Source organism: Schistocerca nitens, chromosome 1 (assembly GCF_023898315.1).
Source record: "Schistocerca nitens isolate TAMUIC-IGC-003100 chromosome 1, iqSchNite1.1, whole genome shotgun sequence".
NCBI classification, from domain to species: Eukaryota; Metazoa; Arthropoda; class Insecta; order Orthoptera; family Acrididae; genus Schistocerca; species Schistocerca nitens.
This window is the reverse complement of record NC_064614.1, coordinates 661661407-661687800: the sequence shown is the minus strand read 5'-3', so window position 1 is coordinate 661687800 and position 26394 is coordinate 661661407. Positions and strand designations below refer to the sequence as shown.

At 38.9% G+C, this 26394-nt stretch overlaps 1 protein-coding gene across 1 annotated transcript in view; it reads right to left on the bottom strand.

Moving 5' to 3' along the window:
- Window positions 1–7490: 7490 nt before the first annotated feature.
- The window catches only part of LOC126259159 (protein phosphatase 1L), a 69857-nt gene continuing 50953 nt past the window's right edge, over window positions 7491–26394 (bottom strand). Inside the window, exon 4 of the mRNA XM_049955708.1 lies at window positions 7491–8298. Within this exon, the coding sequence (XP_049811665.1) occupies window positions 7906–8298 (393 nt within the window). The 3' untranslated portion in view covers window positions 7491–7905. The remainder of the gene's footprint in view (window positions 8299–26394) is intronic.

Genomic DNA, 26394 nt, shown 5'->3' with positions numbered 1-26394 from the left:
AAAATATATCTAAAAACAAAGATGATGTGACTTACCAAACGAAAGCGCTGGCACGTCGATAGACACACAAACAAACACAAACATACACACAAAATTCAAGCTTTCGCAACAAACTGTTGCCTCATCAGGAAAGAGGGAAGGAGAGGGAAAGACGAAAGGATGTGGGTTTTAAGGGAGAGGGTAAGGAGTCATTCCAATCCCGGGAGCGGAAAGACTTACCTTAGGGGGAAAAAAGGACGGGTATACACTCGCGAGCACACACACACATATCCATCCACACGTATATGTGTGGATGGATATGTGTGTGTGTGCGCGAGTGTATACCCGTCCTTTTTTCCCCCTAAGGTAAGTCTTTCCGCTCCCGGGATTGGAATGACTCCTTACCCTCTCCCTTAAAACCCACATCCTTTCGTCTTTCCCTCTCCTTCCCTCTTTCCTGATGAGGCAACAGTTTGTTGCGAAAGCTTGAATTTTGTGTGTATGTTCGTGTTTGTTTGTGTGTCTATCGACATGCCAGCGCTTTCGTTTGGTAAGTCACATCATCTTTGTTTTTAGATAAACTACATATGTGTATTGATTAATTATACACTGTGACTGTCTCTACACAGATGTTTGTTACAGTACCTTATACGCAGAAAAAATGATCCTTTATTTGATTCTGATGAAGATCTTAAGTTTCAGCGTAGTGACAACAGCAGTGGTCAAAAATGGGGAAAATCAGTTAGAGAAATGGAGGCATAAAATCTGTACAAAGGCATTAGCACATAGTGGATAATACATGCTGACATAGGAACAGTCTTTTTTACTTGTACGGTGAAACAGCTATACAGATATGAAAATGTCATAACTGAAACATTGCACCAACAAATATAAGAAACAATGTCCACATTTTGTACCTAATTGGTGATAACTGTACATGTGAAAATGATATTTTAAGATTTTAGTTTCAGTTGTCTTTGGTGAAAATATAAGAACATACTATGACTACATAGTGCCTGAAGGTATCTGTTTTGGTTTATTTGGTTGATGTCTACTTGATAATGTGACATTTCAAAAGCCCCAAATAACTGGAATTCTCAAAGAAATATCCTCCACTGCTTATGGTGCACTGTACTTAGCCTGAGACTTTCACTTTAATTTTTTCAGGTTGTCATCATACACGTAGATCTAGTCGGTGTAAACAAGGGGCGTAATATGCACTGGCCATGAGCCATGGCTGTGCTCGCATATCAGTGGCTTTGTTACATGACAAGCAAGTCGGCTATTGTGTGTATGCAATAACATCAGCAACCCCCTTGTGTCTGTCTGCTGATTTAGATAAGCATAGCTTGTCTAGTAGTTTTGGAGATTAGCATGCTCAAACAGTCAAACATACAGACAAAACTGTTTTAGGTGGCACTTCAAATCACAATATTTTTTTCATTGTCATCCAATTTTGATGAAATAATGCCTATATATCACCCCAAGCTACACTAAGGTACCTGTGAAAACCCCATGAGAATTTTGAAGATCAACAAGTTCAAACTGACAGACAGACAGGTACAATGTTTTTACAATTTTATTATTAGTGTGCATCACAAACCTACACACATCAGGTAGCATTACATAACCTCTCAAGCCAAATCATCAGAATCAAGCAATTAATACACTTGTGACATGCACAATAAGAATATGTGAGCCACAGTGTTCCACTTGTGAATATGTTCTGAGAAGCAATGGATATTCCATGAAAGCATGAAAAAAGTCAACACCTGCAAAAATGACATCTTTAAAGAAGAAATTCCGGGGATGGCATTTAAACCCTACATGCCTAAAGTGGCAAACAGATTAAGCAGTATATTCCAATAACATGGCATAAGGATAATATGCAGACAGGCCAGGAAAATACGCGAGAGCATCAGATCAGCCAGAGACAAATGAGATCTCACTCACAGACTCAGCTGTGTACCTAAAACACTTATGACGAAGTGCACATAGAAATGAAAGGATGATCTGCTTAATGCCAGGTTCATCCAACATAAACAGAATGTGGCCCCTTAGGGATATGGCGGCTAAGGAAGGGAAGAAATCCAGTGTGCACTCCGTGTGCATTCCGGGTGGAGTCATTTCTGATGTGGAAAGGGTCCTTCCAGATGCCATGAAGAGCACAGGGTGCAGCCAGCTGCAGGTGGTGGCACACGTCGGCACTAATGATGTGTGTCGCTTTGGATCTGAGGAAATTCTTTCTGGATTCCACGGCTATCTGATTTGGTGAAGGCTGCCCGTCTTGCTGGTTGACGGAACTGACTGCGGACCTTTGGTGCAGAGCTGGGTGGAGGGTCTGAATCAGAGGCTCAGACGGTTTTGCGACCGTGTTGGCTGCAGATTCCTTGACTTGCGCCATGGGTGGTGGGGTTTCGGGTTCCGCTGAACAGGTCAGTTCACTACACTCAGCTGGCAGCTACACGGGTAGCGGAGGCTGTGTGGCGTGGACTGGGCAGTTTTTTAGGTTAGAAGGCCTCGGGAAAGTACGGGGTGGGCTGCAATCTCAAAGGGTGCATGGCAAATACAGGACATGCTTGGATCAAGGAACAGTCGGAATTGTAGTTGTAAATTGTTGTAGTTGTGCTGGGAAATTCAAGCGCTAATAGAAAGCACAGAAGCTGAAATCATTATAGGTACAGAAAGCTGGCTAAAGCCTGAAATAAGTTCTGCAGAAATTTTTACGAAGTCTCAGACGGTGTTCAGGAAAGATAGATTAGGCAGAATTGGTGGTGGAGTGTTTGTGTCTGTCAGTAGTGGTTTATCTTGTAGTGAAGTCGAAGTAGATACTCCGTGCGAATTGGTATGGGTGGAGGTTACACTTAACAGCCGAACTAAGTTAATAATTGGCTCCTTCTACCGACCCCGACTCCGATGATATAGTTGCTGAACAGTTCAGAGAAAATTTGAGTCTCGTAACAAATAAATACCCCACTCGTACGGTTATAGTTGGTGGGGACTTCAACCTTCCCTCGATATATTGGCAAAAATACTTGTTCAAAACCGGTGGTAGGCAGAAAACATCTTCCGAGATTGTCCTCTTCCGAGATTGTCCTAAATGCTTTCTCCGAAAATTATTTCGAGCAGTTAGTCCACGAACCTACGCGAATTGTAAATGGTTGCGAAAACACACTTGACCTCTTAGCCACAAACAATCCAGAGCTAATAGAGAGCATCATGACTGATACAGGGATTAGTGATCACAAGGTCGGTCGTTGTAGCTAGGCTCAATACCGTTTCTTCCAAATCCACCAGAAACAAACGCAAAATAATTTTATTTAAAAAAGCGGATAAAGTGTCACTAGAAGCCTTCCTAACAGACAATCTCCATTCCTTCCGAACTGACTATGCAAATGTAGACGAGATGTGGCTCAAATTCAAAGATATAGTAGCAACAGCAATTGAGAGATTCATACCTAATAAATTGGTAAGAGATGGAACTGATCCCCCATGGTACACAAAACAGGTCCGAACGCTGTTGCAGAGGCAACGGAAAAAGCATGCGAAGTTCAGAAGAACGCGAAATCCCGAACATTGGCTAAAATTTACAGACGCGCGAAATTTGGCACGGACTTCAATGCGAGATGCCTTTAATAGGTTCCACAATGAAACATTGTCTCAAAATTTGGTAGAAAATCCGAAGAAATTCTGGTCGTATGTAAAGTAAACAAGCGGCAAGACGCAGCCAATACCTTCGCTGCGCAGTGCCGATGGTACTGTTACCGATGACTGTGCCGCTAAAGCAGAGTTATTGAACGCAGTTTTCCGAAATTCCTTCACCAGGGAAGACGAATGGAATATTCCAGAATTTGAAACACGAACAGCTGCTAGCATGAGTTTCTTAGAAGTAGATACCTTAGGGGTTGCGAAGCAACTCAAATCACTTGATATGGGCAAGTCTTCAGGTCCAGATTGTATCCGATTAGGTTCCTTTCAGATTACGCTGATACAATAGCTCCCTACTTAGCAATCATATACAACTGCCCGCTAACCGATAGATCTGTACCTACAGATTGGAAAATTGCGCAGGTCACACCAGTGTTTAAGAAGGGTAGTAGGAGTAATCTATCGAACTACAGACCTATATCATTGACGTCGGTTTGCAGTAGGGTTTTGGAGCATATACTGTATTCAAACATTATGAATCACCTCAAAGGGAACAATCTATTGATACGTAATCAGCATGGTTTCAGAAAACATCGTTCTTGTGCAACGCAGCTAGCTCTTTATTCACACGAAGTAATGGCCGCTATCGACAGGGGATCTCAAGTTGATTCCGTATTTCTAGATTTCCGGAAAGCTTTTGATACCATTCCTCACAAGCGATTTCTAATCAAGCTGCGGGCCTATGGGGTATCGTCTCAGTTGTGCGACTGGATTCGTGATTTCCTGTCAGGAAGGTCGCAGTTTGTAGTAATAGACGGCAAATCATCAAGTAAAACTGAAGTGATATCAGGTGTTCCCCATGAAAGTGTCCTGGGACCTCTGCTGTTCCTGATCTATATAAATGACCTGGGTGACAATCTGAGCAGTTCTCTTAGGTTGTTCGCAGATGATGCTGTAATTTACCGTCTAGTAAGGTCATCCAAAGACCAGTATCAGTTGCAAAGCGATTTAGAAAAGATTGCTGTATGGTGTGGCAGGTGGCAGTTGACGCTAAATAACAAAAAGTGTGAGGTGATCTACATGATTTCCAAAAGAAATCCGTTGGAATTCGATTACTCGATAAATAGTACAATTCTCAAGGCTGTCAATTCAACTAAGTACCTGGGTGTAAAAATTACGAACAACTTCAGTTGGAAAGACCACATAGATAATATTGTGGGGAAGGCGAGCCAAAGGTTTCATTTCATTGGCAGGACACTTAGAAGATGCAACAAGTCCACTAAAGAGACAGCTTACACTACACTCGTTCGTCCTCTGTTAGAATACTGCTGCGCGGTGTGGTATCCTTACCATGTGGGATTGACGGAGGACATCGAAAGGGTGCAAAAAAGGGCAGCTTGTTTTGTATTATCACGTAATGGGGATGAGAGTGTAGCAGATACGCAAGTTGGGATGGAAGTCATTAAATCAAAGACTTTTTCGTCGCGGCAAGATCTATTTACAAAATTTCAGTCACCAACTTTCTCTTCCGAATGCGAAAATATTTTGTTGAGCCCAACCTACGTAGGCAGCAATGATCATCAAAATAAAATAAGAGAAATTAGAGTTCAAATAGAAAGGTTTAGGTGTTCGTTTTTCCCGCGCACTGTTCGGGAGTGGAATGGGAGGATGATAGTATGAATGTGGTTCAATGAACCCTCTGCCAAGCACTTAAATGTGAATTGCAGAGTATCATGTAGATGTAGATAGCAGGGACAGATGAAGAAACCAGCAATGGCTGAGTGTGTGTTGAGTGGTCTGCAACGTTGTACAATATTCACCAAACTTCAATTTGTGGAAAGGTGTTACATTACCCACTTATTCTGAGAAGCCATTGAGTTATATAAGCAAGGTAACACCTTTTACGAGAAAGAAGAAAACCCAAGGCTAAGCAGATGTTGGATTCCTGTCTTTCAGATATCAACAGCAGGTTGTAAATGCGAAGGCAAGCTAATAATGCCTCCAGTTCAGCCCTTTGACAACGCCACTGTAAGTATGTATAACCTCAATCCACTACTTGACATCTATTCAACAAGAGTATTGGAAGATAACTCTTTAAGAATGCTAGCACTCGAAATGCCAGATTACTAATAAAACAGCCATCAGCCAAAGACATGAAAACGGGTACCTTCAGCAATATGTCAAGAAGTGGCAGAAAAAGTCTCAGCGATTATTATTCTAAAATGCTCACCTCCTAGAATATGCTCTCGGCATATTACCTTGTAATTTGGACTTTGCACACATTGAGAAAACATAGTAAGGTAAGTGTTTATAAGATTGAAGGGAAATCTAATGCTACTGATGAAAGTCATTTGAAATTGAAGTTCTAGACTTCTTGTCGTGCTCTGAAATGAGAAACGTCCTGCCAAATATCCTTCCCACCCCTCCTACCGTGGTATTCCGACATCCACCAAACCTAAACAATACACTCATCTATCCTTACACAACCCCTGCTCCCAATCCCTTACCTCATGGCTCCTACCTCTGTAATAAATCTAGACGCAAGACCTGTCCCATACATCCTCCTACCACCACCTACTCCAGTCCGGTCACTAACATCACCTATCCCTTCAAAGACAGGGCTAACTGTGAAACCAGTCATGTGATTTACAAGCTAAGCTGTAACCTCTGTGCTGCATTCTATGTAGGCATGACAACCAACAATCTGTCTGTCTGCATGAATGGCCACCGACAAACTGTGGCCAAAAAACAAGTGGACCACCCTGCTGCTGAACATGCTGCCAAACATGATATCCCTCATCTCAATGACTGCTTCACAGCCTGTGCCATATGGATCCTTCCCACCAACACCAGCTTTTCTGAATTGCGCAGGTGGGAACTTTCCCTGCAATACATCCTACGTTCCCGTAACCCTCCTGGCCTCAATCTTCATTAGTCACTGTCCTCACCCATCCAGCCCCCTCCCTGCTCCAATTCCAGCACTACACAGCCATCATTTCACCGCCACACCCAGTCTTTTTAATTTCTCTCCTTTCCGCTATTTACCCCCTCCCCCCTCCACACCTTTTCTCCTGCCCTCCGTGTAAACTGCAACACTCTCACCATACTATCCCTCCCCCTCCCCGTCCCAGCCTCCTCCTTACCCCCACCCAGTCGCCACTCCCATCATGCACTGGTGCTGCTGTTCGCAGTGTGGTTTCAGCTCTCTGAGACTGTGACTTGTGCAAGTTGTGTGTGTGTGTGTGTGAGCTCTCTGAGACTGTGACTTGTGCAAGTTGTGTGTGTGTGTGTGTGTGTGTGTGTGTGTGTGTGTGTGTGTGTGTGTGTGTACTGCTGACAAAGGCCTTAATCGCCGAAAGCTTTAATTGTGTGAATCTTTTTGCTGTGCCTATCGTGACAGCATCTCCGCTATATGGTGAGTAGCAACTTTCCTTCTCTGGTATTGTTACATTCCATCCTGGATTTTCCATTATTGATATCAGCATTCATATGTTTCATAAGAAATGTGGGTTTACGATAAGAGGCTTCCCTACAGTCAAAATATACAATTAAGTGTGACTATCACACTGGTATGTGCAGATAATTAGGACTTTATGGGATTGGGTGTATATAAATCCTTTGCTGTGGTCGATGACACTTTACCCATAGGATACTTCACACTTTCATGAACTCAGTACATAAAGCAGGGATATTCCTTCATTGTAGCAAATTTTATTATGAAATAAGTGCACTGTTAATCAAGATGATTCCATAGTAACACAAATATAATTCTGCAAATCTGCTATTCTCTTGACACATTTAACACATCTCTCCAACTTCTAAGGCAACATGCAAATGGTACATGAAGCAATAAAATAAAGGGATTACAGAGCTTTTGGCACATTTTATTGTACATATAAATATATACCACTCATGTGTACATAATTTTTGTGTAACAACACATATCTGACTAGATCACAAGTGAATTAACATTCAAGAAAATCGATCACAAAATACAAGTCACCATCAAAAACAGACTTAATAACAGTTACATAGTACAAAAGGCAATTTCAATCAATAACCACATATCTCAAATACAGCAAGTCACAAAAATAATTTTTCTAGTGAAACTTTGTTCAGTCCCCTTGCCTGAAAGAGATTCAAACAGATTCCATACAACACCAACAATCATAAACTCTTTTCTAAAACTGTGTTATGAATAGATTTTTGTGAAACAATGACAAATATAATTACCGTACTTTATCTCAATTGTGCAAATGAAAGCACACACAAATAATTTTAATCTGTTTTCTTGGCACTTGCATAGCTCCATTTTTGTTCCTTAAAATTGATTACAACAACTGTTATATTATCCAAGGAACCTCTGTAATATGATTGCAAAGTAATGCTCTTTGCACCATAATGGGGTTCATTTAGTCTCTCCTTAATGAAGGCAACTGCCTCCTCATTTGTGAAAGTGTCCCATAATCCGTCTGAAGCTAATATTAAAAATTGTGGTTTATGGTCTGATAAATCAAATGTCAGAATGTCTGGATCAGCAATTACCAGCTTTTTATCTTTCAAAGGGTAATCACCAAGAGCTCGGGATGTAGCTAATATACCAGCCACACGCCACACTCCATTAAAAGTGACAAAACCACCAGCCTCTTTTATTCGTTTCTTTTCACGCACCTGGGAAAATAAAGAGGAAAGCATATGTGATTGAGGAATGTATGTCAATGGCAGTTGATGTGAACAGTCGAAAGAAAATGATACCAACACTTACATTAATGATAATTTCTACATCTTTTTAATAAATTCCCATTCATAACAATTACAGTTCAAGATAAATGCTTCAAAACAATATGTCACGTCTGTGAAAAAACCCTAAGTATTAGACCTATTGCACATAAAAGCTGCAACATGACTGCTTTCTAAATGGTTACAAAATTAACAGCTTTCTGCAGCTACCAGTGTGCAAAATGGATTCAGTTTAAATTCTGCTCTCAGTAAGAATTAAAATACAGCACATGGCATATAAATTATATTTTGCATAGACTGGTAGTGGCTATCTTCTATGCCAAGCAACAACATTTATCAACTTTTCAAATTAAAAGTCAAATGTGTATGAATTCCTAAGTGACCAAACTGCTGAGGTCATTGGTCCCTAGACTTACACACTACTTAAACTAACTTACGCTAAAAACACCGCGCGCGCGTGCGCGCGCGCGCCCACGCGCACACACACACACACACACACACACACACACACACACACACACACACACACACACACACGCGCGCGAGGGATATTAAAAGTCTCATCATGCAGAAAGATTACTCTTTTACAAAGTAACACTATCTTTACAATTATTTTCTAGTCCTGAATGTTAGTGTCATAGCAAATTTTCCCTTCATTTTCTAATCATCCAGAAGTAGCCTGATTGCTGAAGCAATTTATCTACAGCAAGCATATAAGGGTATTTTGATACAACATTTTGGATCATTTTCTGTCTGTCTTTGTTATTTTCTTTGTGCACTTATACCCAAGCCGCAATTATAATTAAGTGATGCTCATTTTAAAGTCCTAGAAATTCAATGTTGTCAGCTCCAAGTGTTTGTCAGATACTTTGAACTAGAATAAAATTATCATTTTTATAATTCCGATTTGAATGAAACCGGATTTCAAAGATATTTATCCTTTAAGGGAGTTTTAAATTGTAAAATATTGCTGAGGAAATAATGAATTATTTGCTGAGTGAAGGACAGGTATAGCACCCATTTCAAGAAGAATCTCAACAGCCATATAAAAGCAAGAGCAAAGAAGTAACTATGGACAAAGAGGTGGCGAGGAACTATAATCTTTTATAACACAATACATCCCAAATGTACCTGTTGCTTAAGAGAAGACACCATTAAACATGTGGAATCATAACTGTATTAGAACTCCAGCGGACAGGTCATATACATAAAGGATACTGGCAAAAATGTATTGGTGGTGAGAAGAATAGTGTTACGTGACAATTGGGTAGATATAGGTTTCAAACACATTGAGATTGTATTAATGTGTATCTGAATGACAGATAACAACATAGCAAACATCTATCCCTCTCTATCTCTCTTTTTAAGGATTCCGTGCCTCAGTCTGTAAAAACAGAACCCTTACAGGATCACTCAGTTGTCCATCTATCTGTCTGCTCACCACCAAGAACCCTTTTTCTCAGGAACAGTCCCACATATCAAGTTCAAATCCGTCACATATTAAGGTCTACGAGTCCTTTGAGAATGTAAAAATTTTAAGCTTTTAAGTCACTTCAATTGAAAATAAGGCCATTTACGTCAAATATTTTGATACTTGAAAACTCACTGATCATAACCTATAGCGTGTTTCCAATTGACTGAGAATTATGAAATTTCGCAGCAAGCAAGGCTTCACAGCACAAGTAAAGGAAAAAGTCCGAAAATCGTTAATTTTTAATTACATCACACAATTTGTTTTCTTTTTCATCGTGTGTCTCTCTGTACGTCTTTTATGATCCCTTTTTCTCTCGAACATGTTGGTGTATCAAGTTCATATTTATGTCACATAATGAAGTCTATCATTCCTTGACAGTGTAAAAAACTTAAGCTTCTAAGTCAATGGGAAAAGTTTGGTCATTTACGTCACATATTTTAATACAAACTCACTCTTGAAACACCTATAAGGTACTTCCTGTTTACATAGAATCATGAAATTCAGCAAGAAACAAGATTTCACAGTACAAGTAAAATAAAAAATCTGAAGCTTTTTAAATTACATCTTTTGCCATGTGAACACACACTACATTCAATCATCCGTCAAAAGCATAATAGACGAACATTACTGCATGTAAACATAAAATGAAAGTTGTAGTCCTGTTTCGGTAAGTAAATAAAAATGTTTTATTTAAGTCCTCTTTTTCTACAAATATGAACCCAATTACTCTACTCGCTTCTGTCTGTATGTCCAGGTTAGCCTAAGGAACTGCTGTAGAGGTTTTGATGTGCTCTTGGAATTCCCAGGACCAATATCGTGCCAGTATCGATACTGATAACAGACAAAGATCATTGATATTCTTGAGTCCCAGGATAGATGAACTATACATAAACATATTAAGTTTGTATGGAACACTCAGTGTGCGAGTCCTACTCGCACTTGGCCCATTTTTATACAACACAATGGGAATTGCAGGCAACTAAATACCTTGAGTTTGATTGTAAAATTGTTGTTTTAAATATGCTGACGTTTTCTTTAACTTAAGTCATTTAAAAGCATTTTATTGTTAAACTTCTAAGATCTGTACTGTCCCTTCAATTCATTCACACTTGAAAGAAGTGTCCAAATGCTGCCTTTAAATTTTTACAAGTGATCATACTGAGGTGCAACATTAACCATTTATTTTTTAAATCTATCATTTGGCCAAGTAGTCTGTTTACTGTGAGCATATAAAGAAATAGCATTGTAAAAAAATAAAAATTTCAAATTTAGTTTTTGATCAGATGATTTTTTTATGATTTTTATAAATATCTAACTCAATGTCAATGCCTCAAATTGCTTGGTTCAACCATATAGTGCAGACGCTGCGTTGCAGATAGGCACAACAAAAAGTCTGTTAAGACTGTTATGAATAAGCTTTTGGCCAGCAAGGCCTTCATCAGAAATAATGACACACACACACACACACATACACACACACACACACACACACACACGACTGTAGTCCCTGGCAACTGAAGTCTGGCTGAAATTTAAACTTTTTCAGCATACGGGAGAACTGCCTGATGTCTGCAACTTGCTGTCACGATATTTCAGCACAGAGTCTTTTGGTCATCTTCAGGTGAATACTGATGAAAATTAACTGAAGGAAGGAAGATTGAGTTTAACGTCCTGTTGACATCGAGGTCTTCAGAGACATTAACGTCCTGTTGACATCGAGGTCTTCAGAGACAGAGTACCAGCTTGGATTGAGGCAAGGATGGGGAAGGAAATCTGCTGTGCCCTTTGAAAAGAACCATTCTGGTGTATGCCTGAAGCGACTCAGGAAAACCTGAATCTGGATATCTGGATGCAGGTTTGAACTGACATCCTCCCAAATGTAAGTCCAGTGTGCTAACAACTGCATCACCCTGCTCGGTGAAAATGCACCGAGCTCACATATTTAAGACCCCCCACTGGCACATGCTGGCTGTATCAAGTTGGTATAGGTCATGTGTTGCTTGAGTGCATGTGCTTCTGCTCCAAGTCTGTACAATGTGCTGCGCAGCTCGCCCTCTTTGGTGAAAGCTTACCTCACCAATATCAAATCAATTGTCTTTGTACAGAGAATCACAGAACGACACTGGCTAGGCACAGCATGAAGTTTTTCTGTCATGGGATTCCACGCAAAATTTAACTGGAAACTGCCATCTCAATTTTAAATGCAGCAAGACCATCTTCATTGTCTTGGGAGTGGGTAGATGGTGTGACATGAACCAAAGCAAACTGGATTCACAACAATGCTATGAGGAGGCAGACTGCAAAGATTCTCAGACTGTCGACACAGATGTCACAGCAAGTTCCTACTCAACAATCCATTATCAACATGATGGAGAAATCTAGAGATGACGCAACTGTATCCATGTTGGCAAGAGGTCTTAATTTTGCTCCTACACCTGCTTCACCACCACTAGAGGACTTTGTCAGTGCTATCAAAGAGGCTGTATGGCATCTTGCAACAGATGCAGCTGAGGAAATTCTTCAGGAGTCATACCATGTGTTGACAAGAGCCGCACCACTGAACAGCAATATCTCACCTGCAGCAAGAGCAGCCCTCCTTAACTCATGAGCAGAAGTGGATATGGTAATCTGCAGGTCTGATAAAGGTAATGCTACTGTGGTCATGCCACAGGAGAATATATTGATAAGAGCAATGTTTTTATTGTGTGACTCCATGTATCCCAAGATCAATAACGATTCTACTGACTGACTGATGCGAAAAACAGCAGAACTTCTATAGAAAAGTTCTCTGCCAAAGGTGGTCATTAAGAGACTGAGGCCAATCAGTTCAGTTCAATCTAGGCTTTATAGACTGCCCAATGTCCACAAAGAAGAGGTGCAGTTACATCCTACAGTGAACAATATGACTTGGAAGTATTTGGTGTCTTTATTCAAACCCATCGTAGACAAATGCCCACATCATATAAGAAATTCCAGCTATTTTATCAGATGACTTCACCTACTTAAGCTGGAAAGAAATGACTTGGTCAGTTTTGATGTTATTTCACTTTTTACATACGTGCCTCTGGTGGACTCGCTACATCTCATCAGCAATAGATTTGGGGCTGAATTAAATGTTGTTCGAGCATACTCCTCCCTGACATACTTTTTATTTAACAATGAGTTTTTCTGAACAGTCTAATGAAATCGCCATGGGGTGTCCTTCATATTCCCTGGTGGCCAATCTTTTTATGGAAGATTTTGAGGAGCAAGCCGTCACCTCAGCTATTTTAGAACCAACAGTATTTTGGCAACACACTGATGACACTTTTATAGTTTGGTCTCATGGTTTGGACAGTCTCTAAGAGTTCCTTCAATGTCTGAACTCCATGCATGGAAACATAAAATTTGCTTTGGAGATGGAGAAAGATGGTTGCTTATCATTTTTATACATCTTCACATGACGTATGGGCAACTGCACACTTGGGCATTCAGTGTTTCAAAAGCCCACTCATACAGGCCTGTATTTACAAGCTACTAATTGCCACCATCTGGCACAAATGATGGGCATTCTAAAGACCATCTTGGATACCGATAACCTATAACTGGAACACCAGCAAACTGTGTTCCTGAACAGTAGATAGTCACATATCAGCAGGTACAGTGAGCACTACAGACATATAAACAACAGAACAAAGAAGAGACTGGGGCCTCCAAAGCAACTGCTTACCTACCACATATTGGAAATGTTTCAGTAAAAAAAAAGGCAGAATATTAAAAAGACAAAGCTGAAGTAATCTTTCATCCTCCTTCCAAAATCTTGGCACTATTGGTACCTGTGAAGTGAAGGATAACTTAGAGCTGCACAAGGCAGATGCCCATTGTAAAGCATTAGCGGCTTATTCACCTCCTCCAAGCCAATAAGTCAGCTATCACCAAACACTGTATCTCCGCTGGTCATTTGATGAAATACAATGAAACAAAAATTGTGGTCCACATATCAAACTTTTGGAGCTCCATCATTAATGAATCAGTGGGAAATACCACTGTTTGTATGTCTTATTAATCAAGACAGTCACTTGCAGTTAAATTCTGCAATGTGTCCTGTCACAGAAAAGCTTCATGCTCTGCATAGCTGGCATCGTTCTGCAATTTTACCAAATGAAGACAATTGATTTGACATTGCTGAGATGAGCTTTCACCATGGAGGGTGTGCAGCACAGCACGCACTTGCAGCACAAGCACATGTGCGACACCAACTGGACACACCACATGTGGCGGTGGCATCTTAAATACAGGAACTCAGTGCATTTTCACCAGTATTCACTTGAAGATGGACAGAAAACTGCAGTGAAATATAATGGCAGCAAGGTGCAGACATCTTGCAACTCTCCTGAAGTTTTATGGAACAACGGTCTGGGTATTCTAACACTGACCGAAAACAACAAAAGTGGTTCATTACTGAAGAAAATAGTCCCTTGTTTCTTTGGTTATAATGGACATGTCAAAATCATTGTTTTGTAGGATATAAAAACAGTTAATGCTGAATGGTGTACAACTACTTGTTTGCCCCAAGTTATTAACGAAATTGGAAAACACAACAAAAAATAATCGCATCTTTCTTCATCGTGTCAATGCCAGCTGTCACAGAGAATATCAAACAGTTCATTATTTGACAGAGAAAGACATGTAATTAATATTCACTGCACACACTCACATGAGTTATCACCTAACAACGTCTTTTTGTTCCCTCTTGTTAAATAAGGAATGCACAGACAGCAATTTCCATCATTGTGAGAAGAGTTATCAAACCCTTCCAAAATCATATTTTTGAGGTAACATCAGAGTGGAAAACGTTTCCAGAATTAGTTAAAAATCCATATGAGAGTGTATAAATTTTAAACGTGAATATTTTGAGAAACAATAAAATAACCTGTGTCAAATGTTTTCTTTTAATTGTTCTTGGTAAAAGTTTAAAAAGTGGCCATCACAGACAAGAAAAATGTCAAACTGTGTCGTGGTTCAGAGTGTGCCAAGCCTGTTGTGCTCAAACCAACCTTCAAGTTGAGGACAACTTTACTATTGTTCAAATTTTCACAGCATCACTTTTTTACCAATCACTTCTTATTTTAATGAAGTAAGTTTCCTTTGGTGGCAGGATAACTCAGGTGCTAATGTTCCTTGTGCTCGCAATTAAAAAAAGTAGACAACTGATTTGAAAATGCTTTTATACTTCAACGTAATGTGCACATGACAGTGGTAGAACAATTTGACCGAAAACAGGCAGTATAAAAATGGAATGCCATTGTTGGAACCCAAGCCCAAGATCCAACATCTGTGGTAATTATGGCTCATATATCATGGTAGTCATTGGAACACTGTAATGAAAGATCCGTTCTTTACATGTAGTGTTGTGGGTTCATCACTTACACCACCACAAGCATTGTATTTTTTGGTGATATATCCTCCATGTGGTACACTGAGACAGCTCATACTAGTGGTAACAGTGTGCTTGGGATTCAGTGACTGTACAACTGCCTCTGAGGCAATCTTCAGTTGCCAGGCCTATACAGTATTATCATGATTTCAATTGCCAGAAAATTGTTGACTGCAATTGTATACATGATAAAGGAAAGTCCTGGGTGGAATACAAATAATGGAAATAGTTTATTGAACCTTACTCAGCTTTCAGACAATGTGCTTCCTCAGAGCTAACTTACAAAAGCACACACACAACTACCTTGTAACAGCCAATTAAATAGTCCTGATGCTACAGTTTGACTGGGCCAAAGAGCAGTCAAGTGGATTGGGTGAGGTAAACAAAGAGGCCAGGAGGGGAAAAGATAGTGATGGCTAGGAAGAAGATACAGTATGGGATGAGGTGGCAATGAGGCAGTGATGAGCCAAATCTGGCACAGGCAAGGCAAAGTTGCATGTGGTTCTCTATAAGGTGTAGGGATAGAACAGACCACACAGGAGATTGCAGAGCCAAAGAAATGAAGTAAAGTAAATGACACAAGGACAGGGATACAGGTGGACAAAAACCACTTCCTTTCTCACCTCTCAATCATCCCCACCCCATTACAGCCTGATCTACTGTTAATGTCAATGCCACGACCCTATATGCCACCATCCTATACCACAACATCCTAATGCCCTTCAGTAGAAGACTGCACAGAGTGAATATCTGCTATTATAACTACTTGGCAGGTAGAAGACTGCAGAAAATGTGGATACGTATACCAGTAAATCTGTGGATATATGCAACAATAATTACTTTTGGATAGAAGTTCAAGGACAGTATCAGTATTATAACTTTGGTCTATTTGCGCTGTATGTAATCGTAATGCAAGGGTGTGCTGGAAAATGATTCCTCTGAATTTTTCATGTGAAAACTCTTAAAGCTTTATCTTCATTCTTCATATCTACATATTTGCAGCCCTCTAGTGCAGTGTGTAATGTAACTATGTTGGTGCATGAGAAACAGTGTGTTGTAGCCATGTTTTGAATTCAAAGAATTCATCCACACATGGAGTACCCTCTCCTTCAGCATGACAATACCAGACCACTTACGAGAGCTTAGACATCTGCACGCAATCTGACGCATTGTGTTCACTGTTATTGATCATCCTCCGTACAGTCCCTATCTGGCTCCATCCAATTTTCATCTGTTTCCAAAACTTAAAGAACATCTTCGAGACTTCACTTTGATAGTCATGAAGTTGTGCAAGCAGAGGTGAGGTTGCGACTCCAATAACAAAGTCAAACATAATACAGTGAGGGCATCAACAAACTGCTTCCTAATTGGTACAAATATGTTCATCACCAGGCTTACTACGTAGAGAAATATGTAGCAAATATGCAGACATAAAGAATAAGGATGTAGAAAGTTAATGTTCATTTTATTTAAAAACCTTTAAAAGTTCTCACATAAAAAAATCTGGAAGTGTTACTTTTCAGCACCTCCTCATAACACTTGGAGTGACACTATATTTGTTTCAATGCACAGTGTCCTAGAAAGGTTTGAGTGTTGTTGATGTATGCAAAGGCTATGGAATGCAACATGGTCTTCTTCACAGTATTATGTACAATTACACAAGCATTCTCTTCTCACTGTACCAATAATTGCCTTACGTCTGGTTAAAATTAGCTTTATGTGCCTAACCCTCCTACTTCCCTTCTCTCTCCTCAACACTCTCCAGCTACAGTTTGGTACAATACCTATTTGGGTGCCTTCCTGGCAGTGGTAGCTGGTGATATTTGAAACTGAGAGTTGCGCCAAAGCTTTCGGCGTCACATTTTCTTAAGAGAAACTTAGAGGGAAACAATTGTTTAACCCGGAACCTCACTTCACGATATGTCATCCCAATAAATTATACTTCAAAATACACCTTTCTGAGAGCTTGTGCAGATTATCAAACATAGAAACTCTAAAAATCTGACACCAAAATATAAGAAAGCAAAATGTGTGAATTCAGTTAATTCCAATATGTTGGACATGCAAAAGTCTGCCATCAGCTAGTAAGAATGCAGGAATATCTTAACTCGTACCCTGGCCTCCATGCAAGTTCCCCATCAAACTGGCACAGAAAGCAGAATAGCACATTTTTAATGGCACAGTCACATAATCTCTATTTTAATAAATATTCATTATAAATGTTGTCTTAAACTGTTGATTTCCAGTATTAAAATTTTGTACAGTATTTACATCCAGTACTTGTGCTCCAAGAGCTTTTACTGCAAGCGTTACTCTCATAAGAAATCTTGGAAAGCTCTCTAACTTGTAACTTACACTATTCATTTTCACTCACACTCTATTACACTGAGAAAGTAAGGAATTACAACTCAGAATCTATCTGATATTGCAATACCTAGAAAATTGTCTGTAACCAAAACACACAAACCATCTCCAAACACCACCAAATGCCTAATTGACAAAAATATGAAAAGACATTAAGCTGATGAGAAAACACTTCCTTTATCTGTGTATGAACCACATGTTTATGATTGTGATAAAATACCAGTGTTGGTAATGTTATGGGCAGACAGTAAAGCATAACCTAGTGGCATGGAAAGAAACTGCCATTATGAGGGTGGAGAAAGGAAGAATGAAATCATCTCTGCAGAGTTTTTCGATGCAATGACGACATTTGGAACTTGTTTTCTCAAAGGGGTTAGGAGGTGTACTACTGTATACATGGACAAGTAAGTGCAAGCATTCTACCTGCTGCTAACTACAGGATCATCAGACTCAGGCTCATCCCTGATGAAACTACACTGCAGCATTCTGTCCATTGCTGAACAGCAGTAGGAAATCTCATTCTGGAAGCAGTAGGAAAGTTTGATCTGAAGCTGATAGTTTTTATTGGTCCACTATGAACGACTGGGATACTGAGTGGTCAAAGATGGTTGATTTTAACATAGGAGGGTGTTTTGAAAAGTTCTCGGAATCACCACGAGAGGTCAGCACTAGCACAAGTTGATCACGTGATATTCATTGGACTGTTGCCTGTAAACACATGCTCTTGGAAGAGAGCTATGGCAGTGATAGGACTCTGCTGTTGTTTTCACATAGTGATTTGTGGAGAGAGAGAGAGAGAGGGGGGGGGGGGGGGAAATAGAGATTCGAGCAGTGATTAAGTACTTCGTAAAGAAAGGTATGAAAGCAAAGGACATTCATGCTGATTTCCAGAATATACTTGGGGACTCTACTCTTTCATATTCAACTGTTGCCAAGTGGACAAATGAAGTTAAATTTGGCTAGGAGAGCTTAGGTGATGATCTGCGCAGTGGTCAGCCAAGATGTGTCACTACTCCAGAAATCATTGCAAAAATGCACAAAATGGTCATGGAGGATCGCCAATTGAAAGTGCGTGAAATTGCTCACGCTTGCCAGATATCATCTGAAAGGGAATATCAGATTTTAACTGAAGAATTAGAAATGAAAAAATTATCTGCGAGATGGGTGCCGCGACTCTTGACGCTGGATCAAAAACGCAGGATAATGGACATATTGGAACAATGTTTGGCCCATTTTAGGGGAAACAAACAAGATTTTTTGCACCAGTTTGTGACCACAGATGGAACTTGGGTGAACTAGTGTACCCCAGAGACAAAACAACAGTCAAAGCAGTGAAAATATGCTGATTCTCTGCCACCAAAAAAAGCAACGACAATATCTTCAGCGGGAAAGGTCATGGCATCACTGTTCTGGAATGCGAAGGGGATTCTGTTTGTAGATTATCTCCCCACTGGGCAAACAATTATCAGTGAATACTATGCCAACCTTCTGGAAAAATTGCAACAAAAAAAAAATGCAAAAAAAGGCCAGGTTTAGCAAGGAAGAAAGTTACCTTCCATCAAGACAATGCATGCCCACACACGTGCTGTCGCCATGGCCAAATTACACAAACAAAGGTATGAAATGTCACCACACCCAACTTATTCATCTGTCCAACTTCTACCTTTTCCCAAAACTGAAAATTTTCCTTGGTGGACGAAGATTAACTTCAAATGACAACTATTTCGCAAGCCTGGAGGAAACTCATTTTCGAGATGCGATCAAGGCACTGGAAAACCACTGGACCAAGTGCATTAATCTACAAGGAGACTACATTGAAAAATAAAAAAGTTTCAGTGATGTATTTTTTTTCTTTTTTTTCTTCCTATTCTGTTCCGAGAACTTTTCAAACCACCCTCATATTTTAGAGGATATGTTGGGTTTATTAAATTAAAACATTAGAAGAAAAGGCAGCAAGTGACTGGACAATTTTAAGAGTTGTGCAATGCTGCAATAACTCATCAGTCTCTACATTTCCATTCTCCTTTCATCAAAATCTATTGGAAAACAAAAGCTATCTTTTCTTATTGCTCTACAACAATGTTGTTCCACTTCTTTCATGAGGGTTAAAAGTAAAATAGTCAATCTGAAAGCTGATTTCAACATCTCAGCTGAGCCCTTCGCTAAGTAAGATACTATCAGAGGTACACAATTTCGTTTCCACCAACATGTTCCACCAACCATTAATACAAGGTCCTGTAGCTTAATATGGAATCTTAACAGTGGTGTAAATTTAATTTCATACACTTAAAACAATGCTTGAGGTAAGAGTCAAATTAGCTGTCTGAATAAATCCTAGGACCTACTAGGCAACGAATCCAGCACCAATAGTTTGAAACTTGACACCTACCAGTGGGTAAGTATTATTTTAAAAAAATGCCTAACTATATAGTTCATCACTGCTATTTTCTGCACACTGTTTAATTTTCCCAATGTAAATTTCAAACTGTTATAATCATCCAATCTTATTTGCATTATAAACATTGCATCCCTATTTTACTGATTTGTTTGGGATATTTAGGAACACAATGTAGTGCTTTACTTGAAATGATGTGTCTGAATGCTACACTTGACCATTTAATTTAGTGTCATATACACTGACGAGTCGAAATATAACTAGTGGCCACTGTGAGATTGAATGCAACCTGATGGCACTACAGGCACATATGCAGTAGGAAAAGTATATAAGCAACACAGAGATGAACAAGAAATCACTCTAGTGACAATATAGGTTGCAAATAACTTTAGTGACGTAAGCTACTCTGACATAAGGAAGATCGTTATGGCCTAGCATCTCTGAATGAATGTCTTGAAAATGGTGAAGGTGGTCTGCCGTTCAGGCATTACTGTTATGAGCATCTATAGAAAGTGACTTAAGTATTGTGAAACCACAGGTAGGGGACTGTGACTGGGGCATTCATGCCTCACCACAGAACATTGAGGTCGAAAGCTTGCCTGCTCTGTAAAGCAGGGAAGGCAGTGATCTGTGGCAGATCTGAAGACTAAATACAATGCTGGTGCAGGTACAAGTGTTTCAGAGCTCACATTGCTGATGACCCCTGTGATCTGTTGATCTGATAACATCATTGATTAAAACTGCAGTGCGGACAGGATTGTCAAGATTGTACAGTGCATCAATGGAAATGTGTTGTCTGATTAGATGATTAAAATTCCTAGTTACACCAGGTTGAGAGTCATGTTCGTCCAGATACACCACCATCCAGACCAAAAGTACTCGAGACACATAGCATGCCATGGTCACGTGCCATTATGGACAGTACAGCTATGGAGGCCATGCATATGAACTTCTATGGGTAATTGAAGACACCATAACAGATGGAACACATTTGTATGCACAAACAGTTCGCCCATAATTTACGGGACTGTGTGACCTATGGTTAGACATCTGGGGCTACATATCTCTTGAAACTACCAAGGACTTGTCAAATCCATGTCATGCAGATATGCAGCTGCACTGAATTCCAAAGGTCACTGAATACGGTAATGGTAAGTTTGTTGTGAAGTTTTGGCTCATCAGTGTGTATTCCATGGGCTACCACCATTCAATGTATATAAGTTACATATGTTACATACCATCTTTTATGACTGTAATAAAAGTCTTATTATGGCCAAACATGTTTTGCTTTATTTTAAAACAACTTCAGTGGTCACTGTAACAATCCTCATAATTTTGTTTGCTAGGATCAGAACAGTTCTTGAGCTTTAACTTTCTACTATAAGCAGTACTAATTATTATCGTTACTAACTTGTTTGCTTCTTACATCATTCTTCCTCTTCTTCTAAATATATGAGAGACAATGTCAGCTTGCCATTTAGTGCACTTTGTTTGCTATTGAAGCACGTGTTGTTTCGTTCATCCTGTATCATTTCAGTAACACTCTCTCCCGTATTTCGCGATAATACAAAATGTGCTGCCTTTCTTTTAACTTTTTCAATGTACACTGTCAGTCCTATCTGGTAAGGAACCCACAATGTGCAGCAATATTCTAAAAGAGGATGGACAAGCTTAGGGTAGGCAGTCTCCTTAGTAGTTCTGTTACATTTTCTAAGTGTCCTGCCAATAAAACACAGTCTTTGGTTTGCCTACCCCACAACATTTTCTGTGTGTTCCTTCCAGTTTAAGTTGTTCGTAATTATAATACCTAGGTATTTAGTTAAATTTACGGCTTTTAAATTAGACTGATTTATCGTGTAACCAAAGTTTAACGAATTCCTTTCAGCACTCGTGCGCATGACCTCACACTTTTCATTATTTAGGGTCAACTGCCAATTTTCGCACCATTCAGATGTTTTTCCTAAATCATTTTGCAATTTGTATTGATCTTCTGATGACTTTATTAGTCGATAAACGACAGCGTCATCTGCAAACAACCTAAGACGGCTGCTCAGATTGTCTCCCAAATTGTTTATATAGATAAGGAACAGCAAAGGGCCTATAACACTGCCTTGGGGAATGCCAGAAATCATTTCTATTATTTATATTATTTTCTATGACTTTCCATCAGTTACTACAAACTGTGACCTCTCCGACAGGAAATCACAAATCCAGTCACATAACTGAGATGATATTCCATAACCACACAATTTCACTGCACACCGCTTATGTGGTACAGTGTCAAAAGCCATCCAGAAATACAGAATCTATCTGAAATCTCTTGTCAATAGAACTCAACATTTCATGTGAACGATATTTTCTAAACTCATGTTGACTGTGTGTCAATTGACTTTTCTTCAAGGTAATTCACAATGTTTGAACACAATATACGTTCCAGAATCCTGCTGCATATCGACGTTAACGATATGGGCATGTAATTTACTGGATTACTCCTGCTACCTTTCTTGAATATTGGTGTGACCTGTGCAACTTTCCAGTCTTTGGGTACGTATCTTTCATCGAGCACACAGTTGTATATGATTGTTAAGTCTGGAGCTAATACAACAGCATACTCCGAAAGGAACCTAATTAGTATACAGTCTGGACCGAAGACTTGCTTTTATTACGTGATTCAAGTTGCTTCACTACTCCAAGGATATTTACTTCTACGTTACTCATGTTGGCAACTGTTCTCAATTCGAATTCTGGAATATTTACTTCGTCTTCTTCTGTGAAGGCATTGCAGAAAGCTGTGTTTAGTAACTCTGCTTTGGCAGCACTGTCTTCGATAGTATTTCCATTGCTATTGTGCAGAGAAGGCATTGATCGTTTTTTGCCGCTAACATACTTCACATACGACCGGAATCTCTTTGGATTTTCTGTCAGGTTTTGAGACAAAGTTTCATTGTGGAAACTGTTGTAAGCATCTCGTATTGAAGTCTGCACTAAATGAATAATATATTAATATTGTTTATAGTAGTAAGTTAAAGCTGAGAACTATTCACGATCCTAGAAAACAAAACTGCAAAAAAAAAAAAAAAAAAAAGCCATATTTAAAATAAAGTAAAACTCGTTTGTTGTAATAAGACTTTCGTTAGTCGCACAAGATGGTACTTAAGGGGGCAAACCACATTAGGAGGTTAAAAAAAATCCGATTTTTTAAAAATTATATATAACTTTAGTTTCACTATCCAAAAATACGCTGTCAAAATTTCAAAGCAAAATTCGCGTTTGTTTAAATTTTATGAGCACAGAACCGAGTGCACATCGGGTACAGGCTATAGCTACATACTATTGTATGATTTACATGGATGAAAATCCTCGACACGAGTACTGCCCAGTGGGAGAAGACGCTAGTGTGAGTGGCAGAAATGAACAGCCCTTGGAATGGAACAGGAATGGAACATGGACCGCACTCTACTCCATTGCACCCCGACATACAGAAGGAAATTTTTCCAATATATGAAGATTTATCAAGGGATGAATTACTGGAGAGATGTTTACGTGACCACACACAAAATTCGAATGAAAGTTTTAATTCCACTATTTGGCAATTAGCTCCTAAACACTTGCACTCCAGACTAAAAGTCATTGAATTGGCATCATATTTAGCAGCGGGCTTATTCAATGAAGGAAATTCATCCCTTCTGGTGGTCATGAATGAGGTAGGAATTGTAGTAGACACGCAAAGCTTTGATTATGCCAAACAAATGACTAACCAGCGTGTGAGCCAGCAGAATCAAGGTAGTTCATTGGAATCAAAGGAAAGCTCGGAAAGCACTGTTGCAAGTGTAAAACAAAGCCTACAAGGAAAAAGAAGGATTAATATTTGGTGCTGGAATCACAGATTAATCAGTAAGCATTTTACATTATTGTTAACTTCGTTGAATTTCTAGTTTCCAATAATTTATTTTTGAAATACAATTATCTCGAAATGACTTTTTTCACGTTTGTGTGAAATCTGATTCAAAAACTATATAATTGATCATTAAAATTGAAAGTGTGATTCTTTATAAAATTACGAATTATATGAACCAACTTCTGGGATAAATAACGATTTTAAGGGTATTTTTCTATGCATAATTAGAGAAAAATCGTGAAAATCAAAGTAAATTGTTCCAACGCCTGCAAAATGTTTAATTTTCACCTGCATTGAGGTTCATATTCTTAGAAAGTAAGTTATTAATGTAAAATCAAAACCTTTTTGGTTTTAGATAAAATTGGAATGGCTACATGGCACGCAATTTGAGAACTATACTCACAACCTTCAGTGGACGTCACAGTGTAACTTTGTTATTTTTGGCTGAAATTATTCCAAAAAATTCACAGAAACAGTTAGAAATATGAATGAAATGATTAAATTCTAATTAATTCTCCCCAGCACAAAAAAATAAATAAATAAATAAATAAAAAATAAAATAAAAAAATAATTTTAAAAAAATCTGTGTCAAACAGCCTCATAATGTTGTTTCCCCCCTTAACCTATATAAGATGTACGACTGCAACTGTGGAAAAATAGGCCACAAAACAAAGAAGATAACATTCAATATATAAGTTTCAATTATTTAGTAAATTATTGTGTCATGGTTACACAATGTGGCTCGTAGGGCTCCAAATGGTTTATGGGATACTAGTGGTTCCTGTATATCTGTCCAAGACAGCAGGTACCGCTTTTCAAGTGGCACTTTGTTGGCCTAGTGGCAGGTATTGAACTATTTTCAAAGTACATCAGGTTATTTGAATACTTGATACTGTGTGTGTCAGCAACCAAGGACTTTGTGCCTCTTGATGATTGTTGCATTTCAACATCTCATCTCAAGGGAGAGAAAATAATTTTTCTTCTTCCTCCCATACACATGGTGCAGAAGGAAGCTGAGTCTTGAGGTCTGCAATTTTCAAATAGAAAATTCAGTTGTGAATCTTACAATTTACAAGAAACACCTGTGTAACAGAAGCTGTTCAGCCTTTTTTAACAAATTTATTAGTATTACTCATCACAGACAAGTGTAATAGGATTGCAACAACACTATTCAGAGTATTAATCTTTCCAGGCATTTAAATGACTTTGGTTTCCTAATATTCAGATTATTAATCTTTCTAGGCATTTAAACGACTTTGGTTTCCTAACAAAGATGTACACATGGCACCAATATATCGTTTTGCAATTGTAATTCTCTTTATGAGAAGAACTAATAAAGTGAGCTTTTCTGAATACTGGTAAAAGGATTCTCTTCTTTGAAATGACATTATTTGTCAAATAATGTCCCATGATGATTATTTATTGTTGCTTTGGGTGCTACATTTTTACAATAACAATATTCCAGTTAAAGATTAAAACTTATACAAAATAAGGTCACTTGATTGGTGTCCAAGAAGGATGTCCTGTATGGTTCTCATGCCATTCCAAAAAGTCCGTACTGACCGAAGTTCCTTGTTGTTCAAATAACACTTGGTGTTCAAACAATACAAGCTATCTGAAAGAAATGTTTATGCAAGATAGCCTGCACTGGTTTATACAAGATAGCCTACACTGGTGCAAACTGTGACATAGATACCAGTAATGACTATTTGGGAAAGACAGGAAATACTGTGACAAAAATTTTCGAAGCATATTTGTGAAGAGGACAGTCATATGCAAGCCCTAATCCCTCCAGTCCTTGCAGGAAAGAGTAACAAAAGCATTTGGTACAGTTCACATGATCAGGAAAGCCAAGTCAAAACTTGAAGGCAACCTAGAAATGGGAGAAATGGAGTTTAGCTCAACAAACACTATGGTGAATATTGAATGGAATGACAAAAGAAATATAAATTTTGGACATGTGCGATATAGCCAAAATTATTTCAACTGGGGAATTGGACTAGCATATTTAATTCAATGGAATGTGCTCCCAAACTACAAAATGATACAAGAAAACTCTGTTATCCATACCTTGATACATGTGTCCTAAATTTTCAAGTCCTTTACAAGGTACATAAGAGAAATATTATCAAGAAAGAATGGCATCAGCAGGTCTCCAATCAGATGAGAAAAATCGCATTGTGACTTTCAGAAACGCACTTTCCAAGTGCTGCTGAATTTTCACTAAAACAAAATCACGCAGTAAAAAAACATGCCAGATGCAACAAGAATAAAAAGCAATAAGAATCGCCTTAGTTCTGTAAAAAAAGTGATGTTGGACAGTATGACAACACTTTTTTTTTTAAAATATGTCACTAAAGAACTGAAATGTGCTTTTTTAAAAGTTATCCAGTTCTTGGTCAGAATAACTACATAAGAGCCAGGGAAAGTAACTACCTAGTGCAGAAGATGATGCAGTCTGTAGCACGAGAATGCACTCA